The sequence below is a fragment of the Pyxicephalus adspersus genome, chromosome 11 (genome assembly GCF_032062135.1).
Source record: "Pyxicephalus adspersus chromosome 11, UCB_Pads_2.0, whole genome shotgun sequence".
NCBI lineage: Eukaryota > Metazoa > Chordata > Amphibia > Anura > Pyxicephalidae > Pyxicephalus > Pyxicephalus adspersus.
The window spans coordinates 60,448,565-60,473,928 of NC_092868.1; the positions used below are offsets into that span (position 1 = coordinate 60,448,565).

Below are 25,364 nucleotides of genomic sequence, written 5' to 3' on the forward strand. Positions count from 1 at the left end.
GCCCCGCCCCCGACTCCCCTCCCCCGCTGATCTTATCCTCATTACCTGACATAGGAGCTTACATTCTCCAGCCGACTCAGCAAATCTCCAGAATCCTTCAGTAAAAATGTCAAATATAATTTCTGTCCATTCACTCCTGATATCTATACAGCTCTGCCACACAGCACAGCCTAGTCTGGCAGGGAGAAGACCTGATTTATAAAGAAGGTAATTAACATTTACAGATTCCCTACCTCCCAACTTGTAACTGGACAGTGACAGAAGAAGCAGCAGCCCAATTAGATCTCTGCTCTCCTATCAGCATGTTCCTTGTTAACTCAACTGACCGGCTGCATCTCCCTCTCCCAGTCTGAGCGTTGCTGTACAGAAAATTAAAGGGGCCAATACCAAGCTTTCAATAAATAAATATATAAATGTCTCAGAAAGTAAATAAATTGCTGACATTTTCTTTCATTTAGTGACCCCCTCACCTACAATGAGTGCGCAGCGTTGTCACCGGAACCCCCCCATCTGGAGTCATAGAGGACATTTACCTGATGCTGACTTATGTGGCCCCAATTCCATGAATGAGAGCGCTGGGATAATGGGAAGTCAGTGGTGCCATGACGGGGGGCAGAGAAATCCCCCCCAGACTCTGCGCTGCTTCTTTATGCTGGGTTCCTGTAAAAGTTCCTTATGGTGTCACCGGGTTCAGCCAAGACATCCTCCAAAATGTGCACAAAACTTCTCCCTCTGTTCATCCGGCACACAGATCATCCAGTCCTGTCTGGGAGTGCACAGAGGGGCTCCAATGAGGAGTGGCGAGGAGAGGGAATGAGACTCCGGGCTCTTTAAACGCAGCCAGGAGAGGGAGGCTGTGTGTATGTGTGGCTGATAATGAGCTACAAGTGGCAGGGGAGAGTCCAGCAAGCCCAGCACCTCCCAGAGAGGGATGTATATAAAGCCCAGCAAGCTGATGTTTGCAGGTAGTGCAGCAACAATCAGCGCAGCGCTGGGTGCAGCCTAAACATCTGGATTTGTGGGTGCAGCTGTGATTATCATCTGGGGGGACGCCCGCCTGCGCTCCATGGGCAGCTTTTATTTCACTTCTTTTTCTTTCATTTGGAGTCTCCTGTACATGGTGAATACATTTTTTTTATTCACCCGAGTGAATTATTGTGTGGACGGTTGTAGCTGAGTCACCACCATGCATGCACAGCTGGCTGTCACCTCTCTCATCACCCTGGATCTGCTCTTCTTCTCCCACGCCTGGTCACATGAGGTTATGGTGACCCCCAAAAAGCTGGACCCTGACATCAATGGAAGGCAATATTATACGGAGGGCCAGGTGAAGGACAGAGGAGCGATATTCCAGATCTCCGCTTTTCACCAGGATTTCTATTTGAACCTAAGTCCCGATTCTCAGTTCATTGCTCCGGCTTTTTCCATGCATTTCCCTGGCGTTGACCCCAAACCCTCACCAAACCTGAGACATTGCTTTTATTCTGGAGACGTCAATTCTGACCGGGATTCCTTTGCTGCCCTCAGCCTTTGCGGGGGACTTCGGGGGGCATTTGGCTACCAAGGGGTGGAATATTTTATCAGTCCATTGAAGAATGGCACGTGGGGTCAGCTAGCAGTTGGCCAGCAGGGGCCGCACCTTTTGCAGCGCAGGAGGGCAATGTCGCGGTCAGCGGACGCTACGTCCAGGTGTGGGGTCAGCTCAGGTTTGAACCACGGCATTATGGAAGCTCTCCAGAGATACAAAAGCTCCAAACGTGGCAAACGCCATAACAATGGCACCAGGAGGGGAGGTCACCGGTCCCGACGCTTCGCCTCTATCACCAGGTACGTGGAGACGCTGATTGTGGCAGATGAGACCATGCTCAAGTTCCATGGAGACGATCTTCAGCATTATCTGCTCACCTTGATGGCCACAGCCGCTCGCTTGTATCGCCACCCCAGCATCAAAAATCCCATCAACATAGCCGTGGTGAAGTTCATGGTCCTGATGGATGACGGGAAAGGACCCAAAATCACCACCAACGCTGCCATGACCCTGCGCAGCTTCTGTGCCTGGCAGAAGAAATGGAACAAAGTGAGTGACAAGCACCCCGAATACTGGGACACCGCCATCCTCTTCACCAAAACGGTGAGTCTGCACAAAACTGAACACCGCCGGGCAATGTCTGGGGCCCCTTGTATGCACCCCTGTGTCCCCTCTATGCAAAGTTTTTGGGTGGAATAGATCTTTGTCATTGATGTTCTGCTGGGGAGATTTCTCTCCATTTCCTGTCCCGTAGATATAACAGAAGGGAGACAACATCTCTCCATAGTGAGTGACCGTTGTCACCAGAACAGGTGTCCCCTGTAGTCCTGATTTGGTGACAACATTTGGATTTTCTATCACTGTTAGTCCTGGGGACAGCGATCTCCAGAGGAGATACAAACAGCAATAAAAACATGACAGGGGTGCTAAATCTTCACAACCTCACCCAGAACTAAAGAAATAACTGATACCCCATGGCAGTACCAGCCGACCCAAACCCAGGGCATTCTTCTCCTGAGTTACAGGGCTTTAGACAAAACTTATCTCTGTGCTGTTTTGGGGTTCAGCTGAGAGCTCCCCAAGATGGCAGACCAGTCCTGGCCAAGCCTATGAGAAATTGATGGCCCTACAGGTGGATTTGGCTCCCAGCAGCCAATCAGAATTCATCTTCAATGATCCAGAATGCCCTAACCTGATAGAAGGTGAAACCAGACTTAGTGCCCCCTCATTGGGCACAGCCATGGCCTGGGGTAGGAGTGGTAAATCTTTCCGTTCTATCAGCGGCTCGTGCCCCATGTTACCCACACTGAGCAGAAATAAATCCACATAACAGTTTATTGTAGTGTCAGTGCGGGGAGATAGGTTCAGGCCCAGCAGATGGTTGTTGTCAGGAGACACAGATGATGGATGCCCAGAGATCAGAGTACCGCCATTCCTGACACCCCGTCTGTCCGTGACACTCATGTTGGGTTTACACGAGGAATGGTCACTGTTAGGAAGGCTGAGGGGGATACAGACAATGTCTGCTCTTATCTGCAGCGGAGGCCGCCAGTCTGAGGCTCCTTCATTGAATGGTAATGGAGACCACAGTGCTGGAAGTCAGCGTCTATCACAACCAATGGGTATTGATTGGAGGAAGCAGCTAATAAATCTGTCTGTGAGCAGCCCAATTCCTTTATTACAGGGGCTGCCTCCTTCCCCACTGCCAGTCTACCAGAATCTAAGTCAAGCTATTTCACTAACTCTAATGACATGAAATACCCACAATGCTGGTGGTAGTCAGAGGCCATGAGGTTTTTGCTTAGACTTCAGGTGAGGAGAGATGGAAGATTTTGTAGATGAGATTGAGAAGGAACAATTTTACACAAAGTAACTGAAAAACTGTAAAAAGTTCATTCTTATTATTGAGGATTTATTTAGAATGAGGCCCCGCCCATCTACTGCTTCCCTGTCCAAGGAGTAGCCAATAGGGATGCTCTGAATGGACATTTCCTAGTTGTTGCCAGAATGTTATCCCCGCTAGAAGATTCCCTTCTATTGCACTTCTGATACAAATTAAAACAAGAACACAACAAGGTGGGCGGGAACAGACCTATGACAGCAACAGAGGTGGGCGGGAACAGACCTTTGACAGCAACAGAGGTGGGCGGGAACAGACCCAGGACTCCAGCATGTGAATCTGTCTCCCGTATACATTCATTTTACCCCCTGTGAGTGCTGGAATCTTCATAAAGTCACCCCAGACACTAGTGGCATCTTTCCTCGAGTAACCCCATAGCGGGAATCCGGGGTGACCCCATGGGTTTGTTGGGGGGTTGTTGCTTGATTTCTATTTCTGTGATCTCCATCCCTCTGTGGTGTCTCTCCTACCTGTCAGACACAGCCAGAACTGTATGTACGTGTCAGTTCAGGGCCCGGGGCCAATCCAGACTGATGGGCCCTGGGGCAATATGACTCATTCCAGGCTTCATCTCCATCCTGAAGATCTCTGTTTTTATTCTGCTGATTCCCGTCCTCCCCCATTCAAGAATAACCCCACATGGGGTGAGTGAGGGAGGATCAGAAAACTAATGCAGCCACCACATGCAAGGACTGCTAGCCTGCAATAAAGGGACAAAGTGGCACAGGGCCCGGCATGGGGGTCATGGATCGGACCTGTGGGCACCTTGGCCCCTTTTTAGTAAGTGACAGACATGGGGGGTGTCACCCCACACCCAGGGAATATCTTATATGTGATTGAATGATTGTGCTCTGGCTGTGAAGCAGTTAATGTTTTGCTGTCCCATATTTGAATTGTATTTTTCACCTCCTCACATCTGGCCAAATCACATTCTCCTAAATCCAATGATTCTACAAATCCCAAAGTGCCGCCTCTCCTCCATCTCTGTCCTCCTGAGCGCGTGCTGCTTCCTGTTCTGTCAGACATTTCCCAGCACTGAATTTAAGGGACCCCCCCCCAGGTTCATACAAGTTCATTGCACAGCGGTGAGGGCCCGGTGTCCTCATCTGCTCCTCAATCCATAGAATAACATTCCTGTGACACAATTCTCTTATATCAGATTGGTGTCACGGCTCCTGTGGACTGGAAGGGACTCACAATGTCCTGTATATGATTCTGCCCCCGGGGTGACAACAGAAATAACAAAGTACCCAAAGTATGTGCTTTAATCAATTCAGTGACAACATTCACCTGGGCAGACAGAGAGGGTGAATCTTCCTGGGCACTTTAGTCCTGGGTGTTGGTGCCCCATTTATATGCAATAATCTGCATTGCATTGGTGCAGCCTGTTCAGAATTGCATCAGAATGGACTGAAATCATTGCGACCAGCACAGCCTGGTAGTGCACGCTGCACCCCGTGTGCTGCATGGTGGGTGCATTGCATTGGGGTGTCAGCATAATCATCGCAATGTGCTAATGCATGAGATAATGCAGGAAAATGCACATTACACAAAACATTTCTATGGGCCTGTATGGGCAAAAGGTGAATCATACACCTGGCACCACATTGGTGAATAATGCTCCAGGAAACCACATTCATGTTTGATAAAATTTAAACTGAAGATTCGGCATCCAGCGATGTGACGGAGGCCTCGGATTGGCCGCTCTGTGTTGGTAAATATCCATCCAGGGCTATAATGCGTCACCAGTGACAGCTGCATTCCTGGATGAGAAGCATTAAATCAGAAGCTGCAGCTCTGCACAGTGACAGGATGAGATAACAAATGATCATATTCCCCAAATAGCTGCAGGCACCCCAAGCACCCCGAATCAGGAATGCCAGGAATCCCCAGGGAGCTCCGCATTCATTACACTCCAGCACACGGGGCCCCTCAGCACACGGGGCCCAGAGCTGCCCAATTTACAGAACAGCCAATCACAGCCGTGCTACAGGTCAGCCATGTACGGAGCAGATTGTGTGTGACACCTCGCAGTGCCATGCTGCATGTTTTCACACACGTTGTCAGTGTTTTCTTGATGTGCCATGATGCATTTTCTTCCCACCAACACTTTCCCATGTGTATGACACAAACTCATCTCACAGCCAATCAGAAGCAGAAGTGACGCACGCTGTACAAGCCGCAATCATTCCCTCTCACACTGGTACACAGGCCTCGGCTGCGGTGCAGCTGGACAGGGTTTTATAGAGGTGCAGAGAATAATTACGGGGTCATTCCTAAAGAACAAAACTTTCACTTTCATCATGAAATACTTTCCAGACCATCAAAGCAAAGATGAGCACATTTGTCAAGTTGATTGTCAGCCACGGCTGTTGCCTGCCAGCATGCTGCAGAGAAGCAGCAATCTCTCTACAGAGGTCCAGTGCTCCTCCTGTCTAGTCAGACTTAGAGCACTGATGTAGCAGGGACAGCTTGACAGACCTCTACAGAGACTCCGTTGCTTCCATACAGGGAAGCGCTGACAAGGGTAGTGGTCTCTCTGCAGAGATCTGATGTGCCCCCTGTTGAGTCACAGTCAGAGCTCTTCCTTCATCCAGGAGTGGGGTTCTGGATGATTGAGGTCTGCTTCCAAGGGCCCCTCTGCAGCCTGCTGGCAGCACATAGACTTTCCTGCTTTGCACACATTGAGCCATCAATAATAATCCGTTAACAAATTTATTTATTAACTTGTCACTGCCATACCGACCTCTCCTAGCAATGCCAGACCTGGAGCAGGCTATATGTTTCTCTCCTGACAGGTTCTCTTTATGTGGCATATCATGAGCAGTGTAATAGTGTCAGCACAGATGTAGGGGCGTCGGTGCCAGTTACTGGTGCAGTATGATGTCAGTATGTACTGTCAGCTGGTGTTTATAATTAGCAGTGCACACGCCCTGAGCTCCCTCCATATTATGTCATGGGTGGGAGGCTTGGACCATGTCAGGGAAAATCTGATGATGCCAAAGTATCAGATTATTAGCAGCAGGCAGCAATTTGTCAGTTTATATAGCGCCGGCATGTGTTGTAGCGCCGTACAGGCCGGCATACATGTGACTGTAATTAGCAGACTCGGGGTCACTGTGCCAGGATTGGTGCTGTGCCACATTGTTGTCATCAGGATGAAGAGATTTTCTTCTCACAGCGGGGTGTCCCTTCAAATTGGATGTTTGTGATCACTGTGCAGCACGATGAATCAAAGCCTGAGCTGTGTGAATGGAGGCCCTGGGCAGATACACACAATGTCAATGCTGCACTGGATGGTGATTCACGGCCTGGAGTAAATATACATCACATATATAAAGCAGAATGACAACAGCCAATCAGAATCCAGATTACAAATCTGAAATGTTCTCCTCTCCCTAAAATATTCATAAATTGACATAATAAGCTCACTGGGCCTCGTTTTCCTGCGTCAGACATCAAATGCAGAGCAATGAACTCCTAACGGACATTGCCTACACATGGCGATTCAGAGGCCACATTTCAGCTGCTTTGCACTGTGTTCCTTTAGTTGCACCATGTGCTATTGCGGTGTCCCCATGTCCTACTGAGGTGTCCCCATGTCAAATTGAGGTGTCCCCATGTCCTACTGAGCTGTCCCCATGTCATATTGAGGTGTCCCCATGTCATATTGAGGTGACCCCATGTCATATTGAGGTGTCCCCATGTCATATTGAGGTGTCCCCATGTATATTGAGGTGTCCCCATGTCATATTGAGGTGACCCCATGTCATATTGAGGTGTCCCCATGTCATATTGAGGTGTCCCCATGTCATATTGAGGTGTCCCCATGTCATATTGAGGTGTCCCCATGTCATATTGAGGTGTCCCCATGTCTTATTGAGGTGTCCCCATGTCATATTAAGTTGTCCCCATGTCTTATTGAGGTGACCCCATGTCTTATTGAGGTGACCCCATGTCCTTTTGAGGTGACCCCATGTCCTATTGAGGTGACTCCATGTCCTATTGAGGTGACCCCATGTCCTGCTAAGGTGTCCCCATGTAATATTAAGGTGTCCCCATGTGTATAAAGTGCTGGCCCATCAAGTCATTTGCAGAATTTTCTCCCCAAACACTTTCCATATTTCTGTGTTTGAATAGAAATTACATTTATTGTAAACCCCACCCTACAGGGACCCCAATACATGTGTCTGGGTATTGAGGGGCTCCATTACATCATTGCACAGGCTCTAGAGGTTTCCCCTCTCAGTGCTCAGACAACCTTATCACACAGAACAAATCTCTTTTAAAGTGAGGAGATCCGCAGAACACAATGTCCTATTGAGGAGTTCTCCATCAGTCCTGGGGGGGATGGGGGGGGTGATGACAGATTGGGATGAGCACAGCTGACAGGACGATGTGTCTGAACCTGCGCTCTATCCGTCTCCTGTCATCTGTGCAAACCGCAGGCGCTGCGCGTCAATCAGCGGTCACAGGAGCCCCAATCACAAAACCAAAATCCAACCTAAATCCATTCAATCCTCAGCAGAAATGATCATTTTATCATAATTATCACTATTATTATTAATATTATTATTATTTTATTATTATCATTATTATTACTATTGTTATCATTATTATTTTTATTACTATTATTTTTTATTATCATTATTACTATTATTATTATTATCATTATTATTATTATTATTATTATAATTTTATTATTATTATTATTTTATTATTATCATTATTATTATTATTACTATTATCATGATTAATGATGCATGGCCTGCGTGCCCTGTGTGAGCTTTGCCAGCTTCGGTATTTGCGAGTTGGGTTTATTCATCAGCGCTGGAACATTCAGACAAAATATTGTTTTTTATGGTGCTGCAATCCTAACAAATAATCTTTGCATTGAGCGCCCTGCAGTGTTCTTGGCAATAAACATTTGTTAAGCTATTATGTGTGTAATATGAATGTGTTAATGAACATTGGGGCCCCCTGACATTGCACAAAGTGCCGGACATTAATGTGAAGCCAGCGGGTAATTTATTGGAGGAGATCCTGCAAAGTCTTCCTTGCTGTATCATTATCAATGAAATGCCCTTTGCCATCAGCAGAATTACCCCAGGGTAATAGGACAGCAGGACCCTTAAAATTGACCTTTCCCAGAGCCCGGGGTTCATGAGGACATACAGTACATAACATGACTATTAATAGACTTTATTAGACCCATAAAATGTTACTGCGGATCAATACTGCGAGTAAGAGGATTGAAATACCGGCAATGTATAAAATCAATGTGTGATTCACCATTGGAAGATCACTGGCTCGGTGTAATTATTATGGGATCAGTGTTATATTGTGTGCAGTGTCGTCGGGTCCTCAGTGATATGGGATGAAGTTTGATAAAGTCGGATGAGGTTTGATATTTGGATGATGTTGGGTGATGATTGATGATGATGTGTTGTGTTCCCATCTTGTTTCATCCAACACAGAGACAACCAATCATTTCCTAGCATTTTATGGCTCCTCATTTGTTGAGTGAGAAAAAAAATTATAAAATGTAAAAAGTTCAACATTTGAAAATCAAAAATGTTCTAAAGAATCTCCCATTCTCTGTATTACCCTAAGCTCTGTGTCCCCCCTATAACCATTGATTATCCCCCCATCATTCTGCACATTGCGCTGATCGCTCTGTAATAATATTCGGGTCAGACGGCCATTTCCCCGACGCATTCTATAACGCAGTTCTAACGCTTGTATAAATGGCAGCTTCCGTTTGAGGTTATCTTGCAGACCTTTGCTTTCCATTAACAAAGAAGAAAGGAGACAGACAGGAAGTGGAGCGTTCATAGCAAACTTGTGTCTGTTGTTGGGAAAGTGAAAATAATTATAAAGGAAATTTCCAAACAAAGCGATGTGAGTAGACGTCACTCCGAGCACAACATCCCCCCGGTGCTGCAGAGTTCCCTGACACAGACCCCCCTTGCATGGACCAAGTGGGGGGCCCGGGTTCATTAGGTGTGTTCCGTCCTGGCATAGTGCAGTGTTTGCTGGACTGGGTGCTAAGGTGTGGGTGGCCATCGGTTGGTGGGTGCTGTTCCTGGCATCCCCATCACAGAGCAGACGGAATGGTATTGTGTTCCACCCTACATATACCACAGACCACCTGTCCGGCAGTGAATCACACAATAAGTATAGGTGGATATTCTGCTTGTGTGTGCTGCCATCAGTGACCTAAATAAGCAGATTGGGCACAAGAACAAATCTTTCCATACCGCACACGTGTGATGGTGTCCCCACTATATATATAGCGGAAGTTGCTGGTCTCCGGGCCCCATACTGGGAACCACTAACATTGTTCAGACTCGGACTATAAGATGGAATCTGAAGTTTATTGTGGTTGGCACAGTGGTGCAGTGACGGGTCTTCCATATACAGGGCCCATATATGTGGAATGATTATGAATATTCATTTCTATGAGATCACCGCACAATTTCACGCTCACTTCCAGGTACAATGTTTCCAGTTCCAGTAGCAGAACGCTGAAATTAACAATTCGCAGGAGGCCTGACAGCTCGTAATGTCAATGTACGGCTTCCTAATAAAGAAATGGTTGAAGCTTGGTGCAGTTCATGGTCTCGGTGATTCTTTTCTTATTTCATATTACCTATAAACCCCCCATTACCCGGGCACTTTAATTATCTTCTGCTTCTTACAATTCCATTTTATTGGCCTGTCAGCAAAGGTTCATTGGTGGCAGTTTTATATTAATGGGTTGGGGGGGTCATGGCCGCTGCAATGTCTTCACAGGCCAGTCCTATGGGTGTCCCAGGAAAGCAAATCACCCAAACTTGCCCAGCCGCAGGTTCCGGATCCACCTGAGACTTCCATGGTCCTTTCATATAATCTGATAAATGTAATTCCATATATAATATACACCTGGAGTATAAAATACCTTCCCCACATTGTATCCCATCCAAACCATTTCCTTTATAAGCCGTAGAGCCCTACACCCATAGGGGCATCTGCCCGTGCCCGAGATCTGGTGCCCCCTTTTCTATTCTTGCTCCTTGTGAATATTTTTGGTCAATATATGAGATTCCCCGACCTGTCCATGACGTCTAATATTAGTTGTGTGACATTCATTGTCCTCCCACAAATCTGCGCTGTCTCTATATATCTGTGAGATTACCCAACACCATGCGGGAATATAAAGAGCTCCGACCAGAACAGTGACATCACTTCCATCACTTCATGAAAACCTCCCCAGGGATTAGCAGATCTCTGTGTCCTCAGGGGGGGGTGATGACACCTCGGTGTGTATGGGGCCCCTTCATCAGAAAAGCCGCTAAAAGATTTCAAATCCTGCCAGAGACAGAAAGTAAACTTTGTTCATCCCGTATGTTTTCCTTGCATCGCACTGACAGTATAATAATACCACAAATACCATCACACTGAGACATAGCGCAAACAATGACCGGAGCGCAGGAGCAGGGAACCGACCAATATAAGTTTACATGCAAGGCCATGGCACTGTTTTCAGTGTTTATTATTTATAATAATAAGAAAAAGACTACGGAGACCAGAAAACAAAGAATGGGCTTATTGTAGCTAATAAACTCAGCTGTAGACATTGCTGCTTAAATCTGCCCTCCAGCCTTCCTTATATTCAATCTGACATTATTATTATTAAACAGGATTTATATAGCGCCAACATATTACGCAGCGCTGTACATTAAATAGGGGTTATGAATGTCAGATACAGACAGTGACACAGGAGGAGGAGAGGACCCTGACCCGAAGAGCTTACAATCTAGGAGCCTCCCTGTTGCACCCTGAAGAATCATTCTGTGTTTATTGCTGGGGTCCTGGATTCAGTTCCTCTCAGGGGTCTCTCCGTTATATTTCTGGCTGGGTGACTGGTGAAGCGGCTGACCATTGGGGGTCCATTCCTGGGTGCAGCTTTGTACCCCTATAGGTTCTATTCTACCATTCGATGATCCTGCCATATTCTTGTCTATGACCATGTATTGATATGGAAGGATGATGGCACACATGTCATTACTTTATAGGATGACCCCGGATGTATCAGTAATCCCTCCATTCACCGATCATTACACATGTGACTTGTGGGAATCATATGTCAGATTTATGGAAGCCTCCCAGACCTCTGGAATAATTGCCCTGGTGAGAAGCCATGGCCTGCAGCCTGTACACGTGGGAGAGACGCCGTGTCCTGTTTAAATGTGGAACAGGGAAAGTGCTATGAGGCAGGTCGGAGAGGTCAGGTAAAGGACAATTTTAATGGTGTAGGTGGGGACTGGAGAGGTATATACCCCCCTCAGGGTATCCCCAAAGGAAAGTCAGGGAGGAAGTTATACAGTTACCACATTGGCAGGTTGGGAAATGAAGGAAGGAGAATAGGAAACAGGACGGGCAGAAACCTGCAGAGATCAGTACAACGAGATGGCCTAGGTTGGTGACATTGTCAGCACAGCCTCCTGTAATGGATCCTAAGGGAAGATTCTGACCCCCAGAATAAACCCGCAGTGCCCTCTGTGTGCCCCCAGTCATACTGAGAATTATCTGGATGCCCCAAGTCACGGCCCAGACACGCCGCTTTCACAAAGCTGGACAGCGGCCACAAATAACACGAAATCTGCCAAAGAGCCGAGGAATTCAAACAATCAAAATTGTTCTCAAACTGGCACAAAGAAAAACGAGTAATTCCAACGCAGCCAGCCGCCAGACAAACACTTTCTGTGTACTTATAAAGCATAAAACAACCCCGCCACATGGCACCGAACGGCTCCGAATATCTGACAATGGCACCCAGCGGGTGATGCCAGCCATGTGGGCGACTTGATTCTTCCATTATAGAAACAGCAGCTGGCATGAACGGGAAAACTTCCCACAGCAACAATCGCATTTTACAACTTCTGCAATCATTTTGTTCCAGATTCTTGACGTACAATATAAATCTGTGCCAGAACTAACACTTTGTAACGTGCACACTGCCAGGGTGTGAGCTTAGAATACAGCTGGATCCAAAATATAACAAATACAGAACAATGCAAACCTGAGGACCCGGTGATCCCCAATGACTCCCCCTTCCCCCCACAGGGTGACAACGCTATTCTACCTGCCGTGACATAACCACAGTGTTGTCACCCCGTGTACAAATAGGAACAAATATATCCACCAGAACCAGGAATCTTGTGTCCCCAAACACAGAACCCCCCCCACAGACTGAGGACCTTGGTGACCTCTGTGGTGATGTCCCAGGCGCTTTGCAAAGAAACGTATGTATCTATGGAATGGGGAGGGGGCAGGTAAAGTACCCGGGTACAGATCTGCCCCTTGGGGTATTTGAACAGTTTCTTACTATTCGATAATGGTTACAATACAATCAGAGCCGCTCCCATGGAGGTGATAACCCCATAATGGGGTCACCGTGATTTCAAGATTCTGGTTGTGTCTTTTCATTCACAGTAATTATAACATCAATTATATAACAATTTCTTGGGTGACCCCAATTTCCAGGTTATGGAGGAGCCGTCCTGCCATTGCCTTCCCATGTCACTTCATCAAGCATGATCCTTCATGAAGACTAGGGGCCCCTGAGACCCCAGAAACATGGCGCTCATTTTGATGGATAACTGAGAAAAGTTTGGGTGCATTTTGGGCCCCCTGCGCCCCCTACAACATGCTTTGGACTGTGAATGTGTTGATGTTGTTTTACTGATGGCAATGTTTGTCCTCCATGCAGGATCTGTGCGGAGCCTCCACCTGCGACACCCTGGGCATGGCGGATGTGGGCACCATGTGCGACCCGAAACGCAGCTGCTCCGTCATAGAGGACGATGGTCTGCCATCCGCCTTCACCACGGCACACGAGCTGGGTGAGTCTTCTGGGAAATCTCCCTCTATATTGGATACCAGGGGCCCCATGGGTAGACCTGAGGCCAACACGTGTCTTCATCAGGGCCCAGCATGTTGTCAGTGTGGTGGCTTCCTTCTCAGTTCAGCTGAACGCTCAGCTCTGGGAATTATAAATCACTGCAGTTTATTTTACTAAAATCTAAGTTTTACTTTGTCGTTTCATCTCAGTGCTGCTGACCCCCTGCTGCCTCTTTGCCTGCCCCCACGTCCTATCTACATGCAGTCCAGAGGTGGCCCCAGGGCATTTCTCAGGGCCGGTTTCCTAATGGTGACAATTAGAAATTGCATTGGAAACCTGTGTGATGTGGTGACAACACTGATGTCCAGTATGGAAATGGGCAGAACGTTGTCACCTATCACAAATATCTTTGGGGATTATTGTAATGAAAGCTGCAGATTTGCTGTATCTGAACTTGACGTTGCCCATAACCTTCTCATCCTGCAGCAGTTGGGATGTGGTGATGGGAATTCCTCACATTTGCCGTGTCCCCTTTGTGTCTCATAGCTGTACTGGGGAGGAAAGTGTCGGTATTTCTGGGGGTATAAATCGGGCAGCGTAGATGAGAGGGTGCAAACAATTCACAGACTGCTCATTTCCATCCTCAGCCAGTGCGGTCAGAGCCTGGGTTTGGCTGCAGCACAGAATCCAGAAATACCCTGGCATCTCCACCACTATGGTGCAGCCACCCGTACCAACATGGCACTAAAATAGCCAGAGGAACCCAAAGCATCAGCAGACGCTCAGCCTGTGCTATATACAGAGCCAAAAGGATCAGAGAGGAGGAGAGGTCATCATAGGGCCAGCAATGCCAAACGTGTGTGGGCGCCCTGTGCATTCAGGGGGGCACCGGATCAGATGGCACCATGTAAAGAAGGCAACATATCGAGGAACTCACCCCTATCAGTTATGTAACACTTGGCATAAAGGGGTGAGCAGCTCCAGCCTGTGCCAGCTGCCAGAATGAAGACAGCTAGTAAATTACAAGAGACTGCCAGAGCTATATTATATTAGACTGTCAGAGCCCAGTACTATGTTATAAGAGACTGTCAGAACCCAGTACTATGTTATAAGAGACTGTCTGGGCCCAGTGCTATGTATAAGAGACTGTCAGAGCCCAGTGCTATGTTATAAGAGACTGTCAGAGCCCAGTACTATGTTATAAGAGACTGTCAGATTTTTCTTCCTTGTTATATCATACCAGGAGTCCTAAAGCACAACCCCAGCTGTGTCCTTGGTGACTTTTGGTTCGTCCCTCTCTCAGACCCATTGGCATCGATTGTTAGAACCTGGTTCTGGTTCCAGAATGATTGTACTCTGTGTCCCCTGCAGGCAGAATGGAACCCCAGGAAAGCATTGAGAGGAGTGACCCCCGTGTCACCGATCACATCTTCTGCATTCTCCAATCATTGTATCTCGGTTGGAGCCGATTCCTGGGTTTTGGAAGCTGTAAATCTCAGATTCCCCGTCCTGACTCCATTGATGGCCTGAGGTGCTCATAAACCCAGAATAGAATAGGAAATGGGCGCAGACCATGAAGGGGCTCAGTCACACCGCGGCCCCCTCTGTGATCTGCAGACTATTACGTCTATAAATAAAGGAATTCATGTACTGAATCCTATCATTATGGGAACTGACCCCATGCAGCTTTTATTTCTGGATTCTGTTGTCACTTTGTACATTACAGATTCGGCATACAGATGTATTAGGGAGGGCGCGGCGTGTCCCCATTCCTGATGTGTGATTCGCCTGTCTGTACAAACATTCCTCTTATCTCAGAGATTAGGACAAATCTTTCACCCCCTCCTCTTCCTCGCACAATGTCTTCCACATGTTTGTACAATGAAGGGATTAATCCCCAGGGATGCCACAAGTAAATTGCTCAATATCACAACTTCTTTTTTTTCTAATCTTGGAGATATTTTGGTTACAGATTTCGTCATTCTCCCTCCTTACCTCTCCCCGCAGGTCACGTCTTTAATATGCCGCACGACAACGTCAAGGCCTGCGAGGAAGTATTCGGAAAACTCAAAGAGAATCACATGATGTCTCCCACACTGATCCAGATCGACCGGGCCAAGCCCTGGTCAGGGTGCAGTGCCGCCATTGTCACCGACTTCCTAGACAGAGGGCATGGTGAGTATAGGGGCTTCAGGGATGAACCACGGCTTATTGGTACCCTGGCACCTGTACAGTGATAAGAGGGCACACAGCGCCCATACATTGGGGGATACAATGGCACCTGTACAGTGACAGCAGGGAGGGTACACTGGCACCCTTTGCAATGATAAGAGTTGGGGCACCCATACATTGACAGATAGGGGGTCAAGATGGGGCACAGTATGCCCATACATTAATAGATTTGGGGATACACTGGCACCTGTATAGTGATAGATGAGAGGGTACATTGGCACCTGTACAGTGATAAAAAGATGGGGCACGTTATGCTCATATATTAATAAATTTTGGGGTACATTGGCACCTGTACAGTGGTAGATGGGAGGGTACATTGGCATCTGTACAGTGATAAAAAGATGGGGCACGTTATACCCATATATTAATAAATTTTGGGGTACATTGGCACCTGCACAGTGATAGGTGGGGTGGATACTGAACACCTGCACATGGACAGATGACGGGGTACCCTAGCACCTGTGCTTTGTCCCCTGTCTGAGGTTCCCCCTCACCTCTTGTTTAGGTGACAGCTGTAATATTTTAGGTATCCATCACTTCCCGTCTTGGTGTCACCAGGATAAATAAAAAGGATGAATAATAAAACCCTGAGGGGGCGTTTTTTATAAATAGAATTCAGGGCTTTATATTTCAGGACAGAATATGCCATCATAGAACGCTGCAGAGTCAGAGAGGCTTCTGTGATAACTTTCACCTGACTTTGGCCATCGTCTAATGCTTTTCCCTCCTCTGTTTAGGTGAATGTCTCCTGGACGAGCCAGCGAAGCCAATCACACTTCCCGATGAACTTCCCGGGGTGCGGTACAGCCTGGGCCGGCAATGCGAGCTGGCATTCGGCCTGGGCTCCAAGCCTTGCCCCTATATGCAGTATTGTACCAAGCTGTGGTGTACGGGCAGAGCCCGGGGGCAGCTGGTGTGCCAGACTCGACATTTTCCCTGGGCCGATGGTACCAGCTGTGGTGAGGGAAGGTTCTGCCTGAATGGAGAATGTGTGGAGAAACACAACACCAACCGATACAAGGTGAGGAACGTCACATCGTAACAATGTCACCCCGATTCAAGGAAACCCAACATGGGGGGGACTATAGGAGCTCAGACTGTTCATCTAGCAGGACTAATTATATCAAAGTGAATTATCACCGAACTTAGTGAAAGAGATGAAGCTCTGCAGACTTCCAATCATGAGCAAGCTAAAATTCACTCTTCTTTCATTTTCCTGCATGTCATTGGATATTCTTTGCAGAGTGATAAAAAACTAAACAGCCTGAGCGCCTATAGTAAATCAGCCCCTCTGTATCATTCACAGACTGGGTGAATAATTCACACTTAACTCTGCCTAGGATAAGGTCAGAGATGAGTGGCATCCTGGGGGAAATTTGTCATTGTTCTGTCCCAGGCAGAAGCATTTCCTCTGCAATCACAGCAATTAATTCAGAGAGAGTTGGACTGTTGTGGTGTAAGACATCATAAATTCGGTGAATTGTTGCAGCTGGTCACTAATAGACAATGGGAATTATTTGTACATGGGCCGGTCATAGACTGAGTGTAAATAAAATGCAGGAGTTGTATGATAAAATATGTTAACCCCCCCCGCAGCCGCTCTCTCCGCTCCTCCAACAACCTATTAATGACTTCCTCACTCATAACCTCATCACACGCACGGCTCCAAGACTTCTCTGGAGCTGCCCCGACTCTCTGGAATGGTCTCCTCGTCCTATTCGGCTTGCTCCTACTTTCTGCTCATATTAAACCCAACGCTTCCCCCTCACCTACCCGTCTTCTTCTGTCTCCTAAACCCTCACTACTTCCCACCATTCCATATCCCCCTCCTATTGTGTGATACTTCCCCCACCTCCTAGATTGTAAGCTCTTCGGGGCAGGGTCCTCTCCTCCTCCTGTGTCACTGTCTGTATCTGTCATTTGTAACCCCTATTTATTGTACAGCGCTGCATAATATGTTGGCGCTATATAAATCCTGTATAATAATAATATTAATAATAGAACAGAAAACAGCTTAGGGCTGCATTGTGTGAATGTGGGGGATTCACATGAGCTGGTAGCACACAGACAGATATCCGAAGGACTAAACTGTGTAAATGCTGTAAATCAAAGTTGGTCACAGACTGAAAAACATCTGAAGTGTCTTATAAATCCCGGCCTGGCATAGAGATTCAGATCTGGCATTATAAGTGGCATCACGTAGGTTTTCCTTCCAATGTTCTAGAACCTAAATTTATTAGTAAAATACAACTTGTAGACACCTTACCAATGTTCTGACTTAACTTATAACCAAAGATTTAGCTGTCAGTTATTTCAAGCTAATATAAGCTCGTATTTTCCGAAGGGGGGCTGGGAAAGGAATGTTCCGGGAGTTCACATTGTGTAGGGGGTCCCTGTCATCTGAAATGCAGCAATGACATCTGACATCTGTTCCTATGGACGTTAATGTCAATGTATGGAGGGCATTGCTCACCGTGTTACATAACTCCCTTCATATGTCTGAGTAATGGAAACATTGCCCCGGTATTGTACAACATTGCATCCAATTATTAGCAGAATTCTCCCGTTTCCTCCTTATGATTGGGGTGATACAGATCCATAGGATGTGCCAGTCCCTGCCAGCCTGTGTGATGTATTGGGGGGGCAGAACATAATGGTGCATTATAATACAGCAGGGAAGTACATAATGGGGTATTGTACTTTATCAGCATAGAACAGGTACTTTATTATAACAGAAAAGAACATACGGGGTAATATAATACAGCGGATTAGTAAATAATCAGGTTTTTATTATACAGAAGAGTAGGTTATGTCCGGGGTATTATAATACAGCACAGTAGCACATAATGGGGGTATTATAAGTGAGTGGAGAAGATATCTGGGGTATTAAAATACAACTAATTAGTACATATGCTGGGTATGATTACTATATAACGTGATAATAAAATACGCCCACGTACCATATGCCGGGGGTAATACACCAGATTAGTGCATAATGGGGGCATTGTAATATAGCAGAAACATAACACAAACTTGTTACATCTGACAACGTTCTAATCTTATAGGATGAGGCTGCCGGTGATTGGGCCGTGTGTAGATAAGAGATTTATTCTAAACACATTTCCTATTAATGGTCATTTTATCTCCTGTGTTCATGAATGTCACTTAGGAAAGAAAATCTTCCTTGATGCATCCAGGGCTGCCATCATGTTCACATCTGTTCCTGTTTGTCCAGTCTTTATAATGAGTTATGAGAAGACAGAATATATCCAGCCCATCATTCTCCCCAGCTGCAACATCAAAAACATTTACTGCTTAGCACGCGTGTACACCGACATACGTGACTGCTGTGTTTTATATCCTGGAGACAGATAGTGCTATGCCCCCCTCGCTCCATGACCCGGTCTGTGACCTCCAGTATATGGTACTGTTCCCCCCATAGTGACAGGCTATACCAGGTATCCCCTTACCCCCACATAGTCACCCAATTTATAATCCCAAACAGACCTGAAATGGGTTTCAATGAACACCAATAACACATAACACAACCCCTGGGCAGTACACTTTAATATTTGAGTTTTGGGTCAGATCAGCTCGGTCTTATCATCTTGGCTTCTTACAGCATTTGGAATTTTTACTTTTGTGAGATTTCCCCCGGTAATTGGTGTCTCAACCCTTACAAACCTGGGGACAGATTTTTATGTTTATGGGAGTAATGGAGACATTTCTTCATCTGATCCCTGAATACATTAATTTTCCTGAAGTGTCCTAAAACACAGTGTGAGGAACAGGCTGGCATTGGCCGGGTACACCGCAATTTATTGCATGATTCTTGGGGACGTTGCCAGATCTATTCCCTACAGGGCCCCATAAATGTTGGGTTATGTGTGTACATCTCACTGCCATGAAAGGTAAATATGATCCCTCAGGTGGGACGAGGATGTTTTGTTCCTCAATGTTGGCCAGGAATGCCGTATTCTACCACAGCAATGTCCTTGGCACCTCTGTGATAAATAAATATCTGTGCCCCTTCCTCCTCCGGCTGAGGACCTGCTCACACATGTGTCATGGATCGGGGAAGAATGAAACTATTCCATAGGACAGCTGCTAGCTTCTATTACACCGCCATATGCTGTAACGTTGTACACTGTCACAAACGTGAAATCTTGGGGATACGGGTCATAGAATGAGAAGGATGAATATGACAATACGCTGTGTAATGATGGAATCATGTCTGCCAGGAACTGGTCATCATTCATCCTGCATTTCATCCTCTTTCTAGGTGGATGGATCCTGGGGGAAGTGGAGTCCTTATGGTCAGTGTTCCCGGACATGTGGCGGGGGTGTTCAACTGGCAAAGAGAGAATGTAACAATCCGGAACCGACCAATGGAGGGGCCTTCTGTGAGGGGCTACGGGTCAAATACAGATCCTGTTCCCTGAACCCCTGTCCTGATACAGGTGAGTGCCCTCTGTACAGTACTTACCTTCCCTGAACCCCCGTCCTGATACAGGTGAGTGCTCTCTGTACAGTACTTACCTTCCCTGAACCCCAGGCCGTACAGTACTTACCTTCCCTGAACCCCAGGCCTGATACAGGTCCGTGCTCTCTGTACAGTACTTACCTTCCCTGAACCCCTGTCCTGATACAGGTCAGTGCTCTCTGTACAGTACTTACCTTCCCTGAACCCCCGTCCTGATACAGGTCCGTGCTCTCTGTACAGTACTTACCTTCCCTGAATCCCTGTCCTGATACAGGTGAGAGCCCTCTGTACAGTACTTACCTTTCCGGAACCCCAGGCCTGATACAAGTCAGTGCTCTCTATACAGTACTTACCTTCTCTGAACGTGTGTTGTGGTACAGGAATGTGGGGTGCACATCTCATACTGACCCCCATCATCTGACCCATCACCCCTCCTAAATTCAGCCATTGTAGTAAAATTCTGTATTTTATATTTCAGGTAAAGGTTTCAGGGAGGAGCAATGTGAATCTTTTAACGGATACAACCAGAGCACAAATCGTCTGACATCCACAGTGGGCTGGGTCCCCAAATACTCCGGTGTGTCCCCAAGAGACAAATGCAAGTTGATCTGCAGAGCAAATGGCACAGGTTACTTCTACGTCCTGGCACCAAAGGTTGGTACCTCCTGGACAGCAGCTGCGCAGACAGATTTGGTATCTGTACAGGTGTATGTGTATTCACCAATATATAAAGATTATTGCAGCTTCATTCTAGGAATAAAGTGCAGAAATCTGGGAGAACTGAAAATGTTTCTCTATAACTCCAATATATATGGAGGACGGTATAGGAGAAACCCAACTTCTGAGAGTGTCCACCCTGCTCACTCCACCGGCTACATTTCCCTAATATATCATAAACAAAATAAAGGAGAAATGATGGGAACTTCTCATAATGTGCACTGCAGATGTACAGACCCAGGAACTCCGCACAGAGTGGGAACCCCTTATAATGGGAAGATCAGGGGTACAGACCTGAGAACTGAGCCCTGGGATGATGGGAACCCCTTGCATGGGTACAGCAGAGACCCAGGAACTCCGCACAGAATGGGAACCCCTTATAATTGGAAGATCAGGGGTACAGACCTGAGAACTGAGCCCTGGGGTGATGGGAACTCTTGCATGGGCACAGCACAGGTACAGACCCAGGAACTCAGCACAGAATGAGAACCCCTTAAAATGGCTACTGCAGGTGTTCCCAGTAGCTGGGAATGGTGGGAGCTTAGTACAATAATATCATCAATAGAGTCTTGGTGGTGGAGTGACCCTTTAATTAAAACCCAAACAATATGCAATAACTGTATAAAGAATGAATATTTCCCAACTCTACATTGGCACTTCTGTGTGTGTTTCCTCGCTGGGTACGTTGTAACACTAATGTTCTCTTCACATAGGTAATAGATGGGACACCATGTGCACCGGACTCAACATCAATCTGTGTACAAGGGAAATGCATTAAAGCCGGCTGTGATGGGCAGCTGGGATCCAAAAAGAAATTTGACAAATGCAGAGTGTGCGGCGGGGACAATAAAAGCTGCAAGAAAGTGTCGGGACTCTTCACAAAACCCATGTGAGTGGCAAATAATGAGATCACATTGGCTTCCTCTCAGATCCATCCTCACCGGAATAGCAGCAATCATTTTACAGATTAGGGGCCCCTGCGGCCCCACACATTGTGCAAAGCTGCCACCATCTCTGCCAATGCTGCAGATTGGCACTTTGTGTATCCTCCACCCCTACAGAACAGCATTAGGGAAGGTGGGTGAAAGTAGCTCTGAGAGGTTAATAAGTGGAATTATAAAGATAGAACAGACATTTTGCAGAGAATAGATGAGCAAGGATTTACACAATTCATGGCTTTGACCTCTTATGAAAGAAAACCCGACACATATCTAATCAATTCAAACTGAATATATGATGATGAAATGCAGAATGATCTTCAGTGAAAGTGATGTTACATCATTCACTATACAGGCAGAAGTTATATTCACACATATATTCACAACCTCTCCTATTGGTCAGTGAGTTTATCCAGCACAATAAAGGACCAATAGGAGGTAATCCAGGGGAAACAATGGGATTTGAATATATCTTCTGGTGTCTGTATTTCGGAAACATCTTTATTTTATCATACATTGAATCTGTATGGATAGGGATAGATATGGATTAAGATTCCTTGATTAAAGCCCCATCAGATCAGATTTATGTCGCTAGAAATGATCTTTCATGATTATTTCCAATAACAGGAGAACATTGAGCACTGTACACACACCTGTTCCATGGAGATGGGGGGGGGGGGTGGTTAGCAGCACCCCGCTGTGCCCCCTACATGGGAAAGTACAGCAGTCAGTCCTGCTCAGTTACCAGTTGTGCAGGATGGATCGGTTAGCTATGTCAGGAGACTGATGTACACATACTCGATTTTTACCGGAAATAATCACGGCCGTTGGTTTCAGGTGACAATTTGTCCAGTGTATGTGTAGCTTTAAGCTGAGTGTACCTACCCAATCAGATCTCTCAGGTGTGCCAGGTTAGAAATCCCCCCAACAAATCCGATATCTTCTATAGTCACAGGATATTTCTTCTGGTGGGGGCTGTGCATGCCAGGAAATTGCAGATTATTAAATCCCCGACTGAGCTGACAATACGTATAGAAGTAGAGAGAAGTGCAGCAGTTCTGGTAGAAGATTCCCATTCCATGGAGAGGATTCACTTATAAATAATATTATGTCAAACAAGAGCTGTTCACACCCACAATGGGTATAAAACATTCTGATCCTGCCAGGATCCCCAGCCAAACCCACTGATTCCCCATCTGACATTTCTGTAACCTTTCTCATCCATGGGACTCTGATTGAAGCTGAAGGCTCCATGGAAATCATTCCTGATATTCCTCCAATGGCAGATCTGTTTGCCAATGGATACCATCTGTGCCACATCCGCCCCTCACCCCACAAATTGTGTAACAGGGAGACGCCATGTCTGTTCAATGTTCTATTCCTTCAGAGAGATGCAAAGAACCCAAATCACAAATATAATACTGTGCAAGTCGGAGCTTTGCTTTATCTTATAGAAAGGGGCTGGAAAGAGACACAAAATCTCCATTAGGTGTATTCACATAGAGACATTTATCCCACTGTACACCCAGAGCCGCCGGTATATAGACCGGATACATCCTAATATAGAGACATTTATCCCACTGTACACCCAGAGCCTATGATTTATAGACGGGATACATCCTAATATAGAGACATTCATCCCACTGTACACCCAGAGCCGCTAGTTTATAGTTCCTAGTTTTAGGGTTATTATTATTATCATTATTAACAAACAGGATTTATATAGCGCCAACATATTACGCAGCGCTGTACATTAAATAGGGATTGCAAATGACAGACAGATACAGACAGTGATACAGGAGGAGGAGGTTACAGTAGTCCAGACGAGAGATGATAAGAGCGTGTACAAGGAGTTTGGTGGTCTCGGGGGACAGGTAGGGGCGGATTTTGGAGATGTTGCGTAGGTGAAAGTGACCGGACCTGGAAATGTTCTGAATATGGGGGGTAAATGAGAGGGCAGAATGGAAGGTGACACCAAGACAGCATTCCTGAGGGTAGGGCCGAATAACAGTGTTATAACCGTTAGATATATGTCAGGGGGGGATTTGGAATTTGAGGGGGGATGATGATGAGTTCCCCTTTATCCAGGTTGAGTTTCAGGAATCGGGTTTGCATTGATATTCTGTGGGATTTGCTTGCACATATATTGTATTGTGTGTGTAAAGAATTGTTTTTGGTACACAAAGCAACCAATCAGATACAAATCCTTTTCCTCCGGTTGCTGGAGGGGAATAAAATGAATATGGTTGGTTGTACAGGAAGAATGAATCTTGTTTCAGACACTTTCACCCACTGATGTCCTGTTTGTCTGGTGTTCTCTCTTCAGGCACGGCTATAACTTTGTGGTCACCGTCCCGGCTGGTGCCAGTAATCTGGATGTCAGACAACGAGGATATAAAGGTCTCATCAATGACGACAATTACTTAGCAGTGAAGAACTCGCAGGGCCGCTACTTGCTGAATGGGAATTACATTGTGTCTGCAGTGGAGCGTGACATCTCCATCCGTGGCAGCCTGCTGAAATACAGCGGCACCGGGACTGCTGTGGAAGCCTTACAAGCAATCAACGTCATCCAGGAGCCACTGACCATAGAGGTATTATGTGTGGGCAAAATGACCCCTCCGCGCCTTCGGTACACCTTCTACATTCCCAGAGAAAAGAAAGACAATTCTGCGGGACAAATAATAAGTAACAGCCTGGCAGCTCTGCCCCCTCCACGGCCCAGACCGCAGTCTCAGTGGACCCCCGGTAATTGGGGAGAATGTTCAGTCACCTGCGGCAATGGGCAGCAGACTCGCAATGTGGAATGTCGTGACCCCTGGGAACACCTGGCAACTGACTGCCCAGCTTCCCTGCGGCCACCAGCACTAAGGACCTGCGGTGATCCTTGCCCCATGTGGGAGGCTGGAGAGTGGACAAGCTGTTCAAAGACCTGTGGCAGGGGGTTCAAGAGGCGGCAGCTGAGGTGTAGTGCAGGTGGAGGGGTAACTTTACCCAGAGAGCACTGTAAGTTAAAGAGAAAACCTCAGGAGCTGGACTTTTGTGTTCTCCGACCATGTTAATGCAGGGGGCAGAAAAATTGCTGAAAAATCTGGAACTTTCCCCAGGCCCGGCACTGAGCGGAGGGGATGTGCTGAAATCCATCACCCAAATACCGGGAGCACCACGGCCAATGACCAAACAATCTACTGTTACATTGTGATGATACTGACAGTAATAGAGAACAAAGGGACATCTGAAGTATAATTGCTTGGCACTTTCTCTTTGTGGGTTAGTTGTCTCCGTTGTGGAAATTTTCCATGTTGGAGATTTGGTGTTCCTCCCGCAATGCAGACTGCGCTGCTGAAATGGACTTTCCTAAAGAGTTTCAAGAACTCCCTGTAAAGATGATAAATGAGTGAAAATGTTTTCTCTCATTTTGATAAAAAATGTTCTAAGGAGAAAGTGTTCATTCCCCCCAGTAATGGATCAGATCCTTCATTTTATTTCAATCTGGACTGAAGACTTGGAGCTCTGGGGTCTGAACTTGGAGCTCTGGGTTCTGGATTTGGAGCTCTGGGGTCTGAACCTAAAGCTCTGGGGTCTGGACTTGGAGCTCTGGGGTCTGAACTTGGAGTTCTGGGGTCTGAACTTGGAGCTCTGGGGGTCAGGACTTGGAGCTCTGGGGTCTGAACTTGGAG

At 46.6% G+C, this 25,364-nt stretch overlaps 1 protein-coding gene across 1 annotated transcript; it reads left to right on the forward strand.

Moving 5' to 3' along the window:
• The first annotated feature begins 980 nt into the window (after positions 1-980).
• ADAMTS15 (ADAM metallopeptidase with thrombospondin type 1 motif 15) lies at positions 981-25,358 on the forward strand. Its single transcript, XM_072426281.1, has 8 exons — positions 981-2,131; positions 13,183-13,315; positions 15,322-15,489; positions 16,284-16,567; positions 19,829-20,006; positions 20,508-20,683; positions 21,460-21,635; positions 24,011-25,358. Exons 1-8 carry the CDS (start codon positions 1,187-1,189, stop codon positions 24,744-24,746), a joined length of 2,796 nt encoding a protein of 931 aa, XP_072282382.1. The 5' UTR covers positions 981-1,186; the 3' UTR covers positions 24,747-25,358.
• Positions 25,359-25,364: the final 6 nt, after the last annotated feature.